At 46.5% G+C, this 12,439-nt stretch overlaps 1 protein-coding gene across 1 annotated transcript in view; it reads right to left on the bottom strand.

Moving 5' to 3' along the window:
• Nucleotides 1–286: 286 nt before the first annotated feature.
• The window catches only part of LONRF2 (LON peptidase N-terminal domain and ring finger 2), a 32,268-nt gene continuing 20,115 nt past the window's right edge, over nt 287–12,439 (bottom strand). The window contains 6 exon segments of the mRNA XM_060117450.1: nt 287–535; nt 3,252–3,401; nt 4,622–4,750; nt 6,536–6,572; nt 9,884–10,042; nt 11,202–11,323. Coding sequence (XP_059973433.1) covers nt 341–535; nt 3,252–3,401; nt 4,622–4,750; nt 6,536–6,572; nt 9,884–10,042; nt 11,202–11,323 — 792 coding nt within the window. The 3' untranslated portion in view covers nt 287–340.

Here is a 12,439-nt window from a genome sequence, read left to right as displayed (position 1 = left end):
GGGAGTCTTCTTTCTTGCAAAACCTAAACCCCTTGTCAATCATCTGGGTTGTCCCCTGTTGTGAGTGAACTACACACCAAAAGCATTGGTTCAGAGAGATTTTTCTTAGGTTGTTTTCCAACCGTGGGATCCATTCAGATTTCAGGCTAACCTTGTACAGAGTCCGATTCCACCAGGCACAGACTTCCAACTTTTGAGCAGGGGTCAACGTTTGCTAAGTGTTCCATTCTGTGACCCTATCGACAAGCATCTTACAAAGCACGATGGATGGATGTTACTCGTCCGTGCCTGGAACTCCTCATAAAAATACAAGGGCTTCCAGAAACCCTGAGAGAGAAAATCAATTCTTTCTCTCCCGGCTATTAACCAGCTCTTGCCGGCTATTCATCTTACGCGTGATGATGGCTAATATTCGCCAAATGGCGAGCAGACGCTCCTTCAGCGAGGTCATGCCGAGTATGGCCAGCTGAGCCTTCCGCTCCAAGGGCAGCACTGCCAGGACCCACCAGGACCAGGCAGGACCACGAAGGTTACTCTGCAAAACAGAGGGAAACACAAAATGAGCGCCTACAATACAAGCCTGTTTCCCCAAAATTGTCTTTTGTTCACCCACAGACACGTGAGCAAGAATTAAATGCCATCTTCTCTTTGGGGTCTACTGCACAATTCACTCAGCCCTCAAAACACAAAGCTTACTTTCATGTTACACACTTAAATGTGAGGAAATTCACAAAAGGAAGAATGTGTCAAGAGAAGCATCTTCCACAGGGAAACGCTATGGATTAGTCACCCTTGTTCTCTCAAAGCTCTAGTTCAGAACATATGACCTGCCAGAAAAGGAGACTATAATTTTTACCTCTACTTTCCAATGTTCTGTTACTGTTCTTTAAGTTTTAAATATGTTATATACAGCACAATGTTTATAAAGCAAACAGTATGTGAACAAGTTTGAGTGTTATAGTAAGATAAACCTTATAATACAGTGACCAATGTACCTCTATATGAAACACCTATATATATGAGCTATTGTTAAATATATATATAAGAAATTACTATCAATTATATATTATTAATAGTTACTATTTTTTTTTTTTTTTTTGTGGTACGCGGGCCTCTCACTGTTGTGGCCTCTCCCGTTGCGGAGCACAGGCTCCGAACGCGCAGGCTCAGCGGCTATGGCTCACGGGCCCAGCCGCTCCGCAGCATGTGGAATCCTCCCGGACCAGGGCACGAACCCATGTCCCCTGCATCGGCAGGTGGACTCTCAACCACTGCGCCACCAGGGAAGTCCAATAGTTACTATTAATTATACATATACATATATATGAACTAGTAAGCGACCCGATAGCCTTTATTTCACATAACCAAACAGGCACTTCTGGAATGAGCTCTAAGCAAAAGTTGATCACAAAGTTGTTCTCAATAGTCCTGGTACTGGAACCAAGACATCCAAGGTGCCCTGCTTCTAATGTTTTGACTTCAGAATCCAAACTGGGAACGAGGGAGGGTGGCTCTAGACTCACCATAGCTCAGGGTGAGAGATCAGGAGTAACACAGAGGCCAAAGTACACAGGGCAGCCCATGTCACTGTGCAGAAGGCACCTGTCTCCTCTCCAAGTGAAGAAGGCACAAGTGTTGGACAAAACAACCTTCTGTATGATTCACACCCTCCCTTCCCCTCCTCATCTTACAGAGTGGGGAGAAACTGAGTAGCATGATTAATGGGAAGGGCCTTGGCATAAAAAGATCTCCCACAAAGGACCTAAAATCCTCTGTGGGAGGAAGACTAATGGTCTCCTGAAGGTGTCGACCCCCCAGGTCCTGAAGCCCGTGGCTATGGCAGCTTACACGGCAGAAGGGACGCTGCAGGTGTGAGTGGGTCAGGGACCTGACTCCCCCACCTCGGTGGGCTCAGCCTCACCGCAAGGGTCCTTCCAGCAGGGAGCTGTTCTGGGCTGTGGTCAGGGGCAGATGAGACTATGGAAGAGGGGTCAGAGGTGCAAGCTGCTGGCCTGGAAGACGGACAAACAGGTGAGAGGCAAGGAACACTGCAGCCTTTCGAGGCCAGAAACGGCCAGGAAATGGATTCCCTGGAATCTATTTTAGATTCCCTGGAATCCAATTTAGAGTCTCCTGGAAGGAATAAAGTTTTGCCATCACCTTGGTCATAGCCTGGTGAGACCTGTGTCAGATTTCTGACCTCCAGAACTGTACAATAATAAATTTCTGTTGTTTTTAAGCCACTCCCATCATGCAATGTGTTACAATTAGAGATTAATTTGGGTTAATAAGCAAAAACTCCTAGAAAAAAGAATGATTCATACCTCTATCAAGTTAGTCTAATCACCTTACTTTCTGAATCCAGGCTACAGAACAGAGGAGGAGGAGGGGTTATAACAGAGTGGAGGGTGAGAAAGAACTCTGAGGTGAGTTGAGGCTGAAAGCTCTGTCTTGGGTTTGGAAAAGACAGAACTCAAGTGGGGGTAAAAGACAGAAGTCCCCAAGAGACAGAAAAAGAACATAAAAATGGATAGAAAAGATACAAAAGACATTTCATCTGACCCTAAACCTGCTGATACCTGGCCCTGCCCCCCTTTCTCCAGGACCCGTGAGCGGGCACAGCAGGACGCACTATACACTCTCAGTCACAAGCGCACACCATCCCCACCTGGCTGTGCCACCCAAATGTGGAGAGGTGGAGTCATGTGCACTTAGAAATGCTTCACAGACCTGAAGCCCGTTCATCACTTAAAGAACCAGTGTCACTGAGAGCAGTCCCGGGAGCAGGGAGAAAGCCCACGACGATGGGATCGAGGGCTACGAAAGCTTCCCGTTTAACGAGAGTTGGGGATTTTCTCTTCATTTATCCAACGCCTGTTCATTGGGTGTAGGGCAATCTTACATGCAAAACATAAAGTGTTCCTGCCAATATACTAAAATTACTACTAAATCTTCCCATGTTGGTGGGAGAAGTACAAAAGTTGACAGCCGATCAGAACAAACTGATTTCTGAGAGAAGAGAAATTACCTTCATGTAGTATTAATCAGAAAGCATTTACCGCTTTGCTTCAAAAGGCACATGCTACTATACCAGATGCTTCTTTGGGCTGCTGATAAATGAACTCGTTCATAAGCGACCATAATGGAGTAAATAGCACAGCAGGTACTGCCAAGTTTTCCCTCAGCATCATGTGCCTTAGCACCTTACGGCAGGAAATAACAGCATGATAAAAGAAAAAAGGACAGTATACCTGAGGCTCAGGCTCTCTGTTGGGCATTAACCCAAAATGGCTTAAAATCTGTTCTTTCATGTGATCCTGAAGTGAAGCAAACCAGGACACAGACTGCTGATAAACTGAATCATGCAGTGCGGTGAGTTCTTCATACTCTGGACCTTCCACCTGATCAAGGAGAAGAGACAACCTTTTCAACAATTCATTATCACACGCGTGTCCATCACACAGTGACTGCGGCCACGTCTGCTGAGCGGATTCCTGGCATCTAACACTTCAGTAACTCATTAGTGTTTTATAAACACGATATATGCTCAACATAGAAATCTTCACTTTTTTTACACAGTGGAGCTCTATCTACCCTGTCTGTCTGTCTGTCTGTAACATCCAGATGTTTCTCTTAATATAAGCATGTACCCGATGTTATCATGAATCATTTTTAATGAGTACGTACAATCCTGTATCGGAGATGTGCCATAATTTACTCAACCATTCACGTAAGATACATTTTAAAATAATACAAGTAATATAAGTATTTACGCAAAAGTGGTTTTGCGTGTGTGTGTGAGAGAAGGGGCTGTCATTTCCTCAGGATAGTTTCTCAGAAGTAGAATTACCAAGTCAAAGAGTTATAACATTTTAAAAATTATATTCCAATGGGTATGTTACAGCGACAGTGCATTCACGGCCTGAGCCTGATGCCAGGGGGAGGCCCTTAGGCTTCAGACGGATGTGCCCTGCTGCCCGGGGCCCCTCTCACCGCCCAGCAAGGCTCAGTCCCAGGTAGGGACACTGAGCAGGAACAGCTCCGGGTTGAGGACCAGGGGACCCAGGTTTGTTCTGGCTTCATCATTGCCTCTTGTGTGGAAGCTTTGGCCAGTTGCTCAGCCACTTTAGGAGAGAATTTTCTCATCTGTAAAATGGGAATAAAGCACTAAGGTCCTTCCTGGTTATAAAACAACAGCATTTATGAAAATTGAGGTAAACTGAGGAATCAGATTATAGCACACATGACCATTCTCAATTTGATTTATATAATACAAATCAAATATTCATATGTAGTGGAGAGTTTTCTTTTAAAAAAACTAAAATTATTTCATGTTGTAGCTATTTAAGCTACCATTTTAAAATATATACATACACCCCCAAGAGTCATCATCCACAGTGATAGTCAATAAACCCTCTCAGCAGATGTGTTATCCGCACAGAAGAGGGACCCTGAGAGCCACCGCACTCGGTCTTCTTCTCGCTCAGCTCCCTGGGCCCAAGACCTCAGAGCTCACCTCGCTGCACTCTGCCCTCTTCCCCACAAGGCCCGGTGCCCACAGATGACCAGAAACAGCAGCTGTCAAGGGGACAGAGCTGGCACCGTGGGTGTGACCACTCACCTTTTCATCTTCCAGATACTCAATGTCGGCCGTGTTGTAGCCGTCTCTGTGACGGTGGCTCAAAACCCGGAAGCGGCTAATCCCAATGGCATCCACGACGGAGCTGCCGTCGGGGAACGTCCTGACGTCCTTGTTTTTTTTTTTTTTTTTTTTTTTTTTTTTTTTTGCGGTATGCGGGCCTCTCACTGTTGTGGCCTCTCCCGTTGCGGAGACACAGGCTCCGGACGTGCAGGCTCAGCGACCATGGCTCACGGGCCCAGCTGCTCTGCGGCATGTGGGATCCTCGCAGACCGGGGCACGAACCCGTGTCCCTTGCATCAGCAGGCGGACTCTCAATCACTGTGCCACCAGGGAAGCCCGATATTTGTATATATTGTGAACTGGTCACCACAGTGAGTCTAGTGAACATCCATCACCTCACAGAGTTAACAATTTTTTTTTCTTGGGATGAGAACTTTTAAGATCTGCTCTCTTTGCAGCTTTCAAACATGCAATACAGTCTTATTAACTGTAGTCACATCCCCAGGACTTATTTATTCTATAACAGGAAGTTTGAACCTTTTGACCCCCTTCACCCATTTCACCCCTTGCCCCCCCACACCCTGCCTAGTCTTCTCCTAACTACAGAGTTTTTTCTTTTCTACAAAATCAAGTCCATTCTCTATAGTTGGTGGACATATCCCCTGTGGGGGGTGGGCGGTGAGAAGTAAGCTGAGAATTTCTTGCATTTCAAGCTCTGCTGCTTTGGGGCCAGGGAGGGATCCAGAATTTCCTGTTAGCAGCTTGGGTGCCAAGTTTCTGGCTCTAGCCCAGAATTCCAAATACCTGTGAAGAGTTAACCCCTGGGCCCTTGTCCCTGGGGCTGGCCACATGTAGCAAGGGAATGGGGGAGTCCTTTCCAGCAGGGAGAGGAGAGAAAGAAAAGGAATCGGGAGAAGGTAGAAGGGGTTGTGGATATAATTTTCACTTGCTCAGAAGGAGAGTGAAGCTGTCTTCAAGGAATTGGACAGGGGAGCTCTCTCGCTCTGCCTACTTCAAGACTTGGCCATTGTCTGCAGTTGCCCTTGTCTGTCTGTATTACTTACGGTTATCAGTCTTCATTTTCCCCACGAAAGAACAGCCAGCTGGTAATACCTTTTTCTTCCCATCTTCCTATTTAAAAAAAAAAAAATTGCTTATTAGCTCAGTAATAATACTGCAGTATTTTTGTGTACTGTATTGCACTTTTCATCGACTTTACCTCATTGAATGTGTACATAAAGATTTGTCCAGGCTGCTTGACATCCTCATGCTGCAAACTGAAGTGGGTGTGGGCATCTGATTTGCCCAGCTATTGGTAGCAGAGGCCTGGCACCTTGTCTTTTTATGAAGCTGATTAGTCAGCAACACTCAAGAAGTATTTATGGAAAGTCCGTATGTGCCCAGCGGAGATGCTTGTGGTAGAGAATTCTTACCTTCAAGTCATTATGACCTGATAGGGTCTTAAGGGGAAGAGGATGGAGTTCCAGTCTGTTACCTGTAATTAATGTAGTTATTTAAGTAATGTAATTAAGGCCAGTAATTAAAATGTCTGATGGGTGAAGGAAGAGCTATAAATTCATAGTTTGGGGATGTCTCTGAATTTAATACTCTAGTACTGGTTCTCCTCCCTGATGCTGGCATTAGGGAAAGGGGACAGTTTTTTTTTTTTTTTTCCTTTTTGCGGTATGCGGGCCTCTCACTGTTGTGGCCTCCCCCGTCGCGGAGCACAGGCTCCGGACGCGCAGGCTCCGGACGCGCAGGCTCAGCGGCCATGGCTCACGGGCCCAGCCGCTCCGCGGCATATGGGATCCTCCCAGACCGGGGCACGAACCCGTATCCCCTGCATCGGCAGGCGGACTCTCAACCACTTGCGCCACCAGGGAGGCCCCTGACGTCCTTGATCTCCAGCATGCAGCCGTACTCTGAGATCCTGGGCGGGACAGGCGGGAGAAACAACCCTGACTTTAAAACTGCAGGAGGATCTTCAGTTCTCCCTAGATGCAATCTTGGGTCTTAAAGGAATAAAAAGCCAAACGAAACAAGGAGCATCTCCACGCCGGAGCAGCAAGGTTATTTCCTCCAAGAGACCAGCAGCCGATGAGAAACACACTGATGTGCGACATGGCGAGAGAAGGGCCGGTGGGGACGGGGTACTTGTGCCTCAGCCCTTCTAACCAGTGGAGTGGGGACAGGTGGACCTGAAACCCAGCCCCCTTGGCCAGGGCACTAGAGCACTGTCCCCACCCCCCGCCCCTCAGACTCTGCTCCCCTCCCCCATGCTGTTTCCCTCCCCAACAAACTGCCGCAGAAAAAGCATCTACAAGCACCGTCTTCGGGACTTCCCTGGTGGCACAGTAGTTGAGAATCCACCTGCCAATGCAGGGAGCATGGGTTCAGGCCCTGGTCCGGGAAGATCCCACATGCCGTGGAGCAACTAAGCCTGGGCACCACAACTACTGAGCCTGTGCTCTAGAGCCCATGAGCCACAACTACTGAGCCCACGTGCCACAACTACTGAAGCCCGTGTGCCACAACTACTGAAGCCCTGTGCCACAACTACTGAGCCCACGTACCACAACTACTGAAGCCCGTGTGCCGAGAGCCCACGCTCCACAGGAGAAGCCACTGCAATGAGAAGCCCACGCACTGCAACGAAGAGTGGGTCCTGCTCACTACAACTAGAGAAAGCCCGCGCACAGCAACGAAGACCCAACGCAGCCAAAAATAATTAATTTTAAAAAAAGCACTGTCTTCATCTCCCTGTCTCCCCATCACACCTCAAGACCCCGCCGTTCTACTGACACGAGCCCAGTGGAGTCACACATGACGCTGGCATGCCCCAGCTGACCTGTCGCTGACCCAGCACTCTTGCCCTCCCTGACCAGTCCCTCCCTTCACCACATGCATCCTCCACGTGTCCCCAACACACTGGGGCTGCCCGGGAAACTGTATGCTCACTCCAAAGCTCTCCCGTGTGACCCTACCCACAGTCACGGTTCTAACTGCCCTCCACGTCCTGATGGTATCGACCGTGCCTACGATGTGTCAAGCATTACACAGAGCAATTTATCATACGTATTCATCCAAGCCTCACAGAAACATGGAGGCTCAGAAAAATTAAACTGATCTAGGGCCACAGAAAGATTCAGAGCTGAGATCTGAACCCAAGGGTATTTGATGCTAAAGTGAATAAACAACTGCACTACACACCTCCGAACTAATGCTGAGGGAGGACTCCCAAGTTACACACCTGCGTAGAGTTATAACACCTCTGCCTGGATCGCCAATAAAGTGCCCTCCTTCCTAAGGGTCTGTCTTATCAGACCCCACAGCTGCAGTGCGCATGGAGCCCCCTGAAGAGCCCCTTCAAAGGAGGCCTCGGTGCCCCAGCTCACGTCAGCTCCTCCAAAGTCGGTCTCAGCCACAAAACCTGTTCCTGCGATAAATATCTCGCCTGGTCTGTGGCCAGGAACTTGGCTGCCAACTCTGCAGCATCCAGGGGATCAAGGTTCTCATGTTTGTCCACATGAGGCCATTAGAAATTTGTCCAAAACATCAGCTGAATTCTCCCCCTCTCCTGGGCTTGGCCGTGGGTGAGCCAGGGCTCCTGTCTGCTCTCTCCCTGGAGGACCTGTCTCTCCTTCGTTACCCTCAGCAACCTGCACTTTGACGGGTTCAGGAAACTTAGGTTCAGTAGCTTATCTGTAGTAAATCTCTTCTGAATGTTCCATATTCCCAGTGGAAGTGGAACCTATGAAACTGTTTTTTCACTTTGCTTATGCTGATTGTGATGAATCAAATCTTAATAATTCAAATTTATTCATTTCTTTCTCTACGCTAACGCTCTCAGCATCTTGTGTAAGAAAAGAATCTCTCCCTGTTCCCAATTGTAAAGATAGTCCCCAATATTCTCTCTTAAATGTTTTAATATTTTGTTTTTCACATCTCACATTGGGAATGTAAATGTGTTACTTTTTGTGTATAGTATAAGGCAGAGAAAATATTTTTTTTCCCATCTGGACTACCCACTAATTGTCTGAGTACCTTTTACTGAGGAGTTTTGCCTTTTCTCACAAAATTACATATAAATTTGGAGTCCAAATATGAGTGGATCTGCTTATCTCTATAGTCTGTTTCAATGGTCTACTTACTTGGACTTGTAAGTTTATTGCAGGCATGTTCTCCCATCTTGCTCAGCTGGTTTTTTCAAAACTATCATGGTCTTGGTCTTTAACATAATGATTCTAACATCAGCTTGAGCAATTCCATGAAAAATCCTCTCGTGATGCTGACCGGATCTACTTTGGATTTATAGACCAACTGGGGTAAAAAGAACATCTCTTTATGACACTGAGTCTATGTACCCATGAACACAGTATCTCTGTCCATTCTTGAATATCTTTCAATAAAGTTGTAGAATTTTCTCCATAAATGTTCTACATACATCTTGAGAAAGGTATGTTCCTAGGTATATATGGTGGAAACTAGCAGATAGCCCTAAACATCCATTCTCCCCTAACTCCTGGGCACCTGGATGGACTACATTTCCCAGCCTCCTCTGCTGGAGGTGTGAGCAGCTGTGACTGATATGGGTCCCTTTTCTCCAGGATCCCCTACAAGCACCAGGGCCTCTTCCACCAGCTAGAACTTGGATGTAATGACCTCATCAGGACCATGCAGTAACGACAAAGCCCTAGAGGATCAGGAAGCCGGGACGTGGGCAGGACCCGGGGTCCCAGAGCAGTCTTTGGAGGGGAGCTGCCTGCTGATTTGGAACATCTTCCCTAGAAAAATGATACGAAACAAAAAGAGATAAAAAAACAAGCACCATGGGTTTTTATAAGACTGAAAGTTTTCTGGCTGTGTGGATAAAGGTTTTGTGGAGGATGTAATAATTTTTTTAGACCTAAAACGTTGGACCAGATTTGTTTCTATGATGCCGAGCTAGAAGAGAATTACAGACAGAGGGGAGCATGGAGGCACGAAAACATGAACTTTTTTTAGAGAAGGGCGAATGCTGTGGCAATGGACTAGTAGGTATGATGTTCCAAAGGAAGGAACAGGAGACGAGGCTAGAAACGAAGGGTGGGACCACATCATGGATGGCCCTGAACTTATACTTTGTTATGTAACAGGAGACACTAGAGGTTTTCCACATCACCTTAAGCTGTTTTGCTTCAAGAAAAATGACAGATGATACATTTAATTAGAACCCTTTCTTTGAACACTGGTCATTCTTACCCTGCGTGCTCTGCAGATAAACACATGCCAAACCATTTGGTGCCAGTTTCCATGCATCTTCTTATCATGAGCCGATAGTGGGGCTCAAAGACGTGGAGTGGACAGGGCACGGTGGGGAAGGCCATGGCACACACAAAGATGGGCACATCCCTGGTCAGACTGCGGGGTGAGGGAAATGTTAACTTAGAGGTGGAGCTGTGAGAAACAGAAGGGAGTGTGAGTCACTGTGAAACAGCAAAAGCTAGCCAACCTCAGCCCTCTCAGTTACAAAGCCCTCAGGTTTGCCCCAGGCTTAGGTGGGAAAAGAAAGCCAAGGGCCACAGCTTGAGAAATTTCTCAGCTGACCCAGGTTCCCTGCCAAGCCCTCTTATTTAATCTGAGACCATGTTTATGATCACTATAAAAACATTCTGATGACCTTGAGGACACTGTGCTAAGTGAAATAAGTCAGACAGAGAAAGACAAATACCACCGTAGGGCCTCATTTATATGTGAAATCTAAAAATAAACAAAACCAAGCTCATAGACACAGAGAACAGACAGGGTTACCACAGGAGGGGGCAGGTGAAATGGGTGAAGGGGGTCAAACAGCACAAGGTTCCAGTCATGAAATAAATAAGTCCTAGGGATGTAAGGTGCAGCATGGTGACCGTCGTTAATAACACTGAGCTGCATATTTAAAAGTTGCTAAGAGAGTAGATCTTCAAAAGCTCTCATCACAAGAAAAAAATTTTTGTAACTATGTCTGGAGACATGTTAACTAGACTTATTGTGGCGATCATTTCACAATATACACAAATATCAACTCATTATGTTGTACACCTGAAACTAATACAATGTGAGATGTCAATTACATCTCAAGAAAAGTAAATAAAACAATTCTGATGAAAGCCGTCAAAGGGAATGAGTTCTAAATAAAAAAAGAGTAGAAGAATGATAAGGTCTCAATACTACAGGTCACTACAACACAACACTTTAATCACTTTAAAAGAGAAAAAATAACTGTCAAGCCTATTTTCAGTGGTAATCCCTTTTTCCCTTCTGTTTCTATGTCCTGTGCCTTTTCAATTCTGAAAAATTCAGCATTGCTTATTTAGATACAAAAAGCAACCATATAATATTGTCAAAACACACTTTTGAAATATTTCTCACAAACTTTTTCAATTAAATTCACATAAACTCTTTGCAATTAATTTTTTGGGAGGCTAATTTCTCTGCCAAAGGCAGGGGAAAAAAAAGAGATAAAGCTGTGAGATTAACAAGGATTTCCTTCTTTAGCCTGAACTCAACACCAAGTACCTGGAGCACAGGGACTTACTTTGAAAGCTCCGTCATTTCTTCATCATAAATTCTCTTTCTGTCAGACAGTTCGTCTGACAAATATCGAAATATTAATTCTTCAGCCAGAGTAGTTATATGAAAATTTCTGCTTGCCAACAACTGGAACAAAAGAAAAAGTTAAATAATACCACATGGTAATTAATTCTTAAGGACAAAGAGCTTTCTTCCTAGTCAAGGGTCAACAAGGAGGTGGGGGCAGGGGAGTGGGCTCAGAAGACAAAAGGGACTGAGGTGAGAGCAGTGGGGTCGGCCCTGAGAGGGAGGGGAGGGGGAGGGGAGGGGAGGGGGAGGGGTGTCCCCGGACGCCCCCCCACCCCACCCCCATGAGAGAAGCGCAAAAGAAAGGGTTCCCTTGGAGGAAGGAAGAGACAATTCCCATTTTGCTGGCGTATACCCTTTCCATGAGTATCATAATGTCAGGGAGGGTGAGTGGCAGGTGGTGGGAGAGAAGAGAGATATGAAAGAACTACTCTGGAGAGTGAAAAGCTGAAGCTACCAGAGAAGCACAGTAAGGTTGACTAATAAGGACTTCCCTGGTGGCGCAATGGCTAAGAATCCGCTTGCCAATATCGGTTCGAGCCCTGGTCCGGGAAGATCCCACATGCCGCAGAGCAGCTAAGCCCGTGCGCCACAACTACTGAAGCCCGTGTGCCTAGAGCCCGTGCTCCGCAACAAGAGAAGCCACCACAGTGAGAAGCCCGCGCACCACAACGAAGAGTAGCCCCTGCTCGCCACAACTAGAGAAAGCCTGTGCTCAGCAACAAAGACCATATGCAGCCAAAAACAAATAAATGAATAAGTAAATTTATTTTTTTTTTAAAAAGGACTAATAAGGTTTTGGGTCTCAGATTTAAGATTATGAATTTAAAGTGAAATTTAATCTTCCCTCTTTTGTGGGTTTACTCTGGCACTGCAATGCTACTTATACAGACGCACACAAAAGGCAAAGAGTTGACTTGATCTGGACTGGGAAAGGGCATTGACGGACTGAGGAATTAAAGCTGGATGTGAAGGGGAAGTAGGCTGAGACCGAATAAAAAAGTGCTGGGGTCTTCTCTGGTGGCGCAGTGGGTGAGAGCCCGCCTGCCGATGCAGGGGACGCGGGTTTATGCCCCGGTCCAGGAAGATCCCACATGCTGCGGAGCGGCTGGGCCCGTGAGCCATGGCCGCTGAGCCTGCGCATCCGGAGCCTGTGCTCCACAACGGGAGAGGCCA

This window comes from Mesoplodon densirostris, chromosome 14 (genome assembly GCF_025265405.1).
Source record: "Mesoplodon densirostris isolate mMesDen1 chromosome 14, mMesDen1 primary haplotype, whole genome shotgun sequence".
Classification (NCBI taxonomy): domain Eukaryota; kingdom Metazoa; phylum Chordata; class Mammalia; order Artiodactyla; family Ziphiidae; genus Mesoplodon; species Mesoplodon densirostris.
The sequence above is the reverse complement of the archived record's forward strand: the minus strand, read 5'-3'. Positions and strand labels throughout refer to the sequence as shown.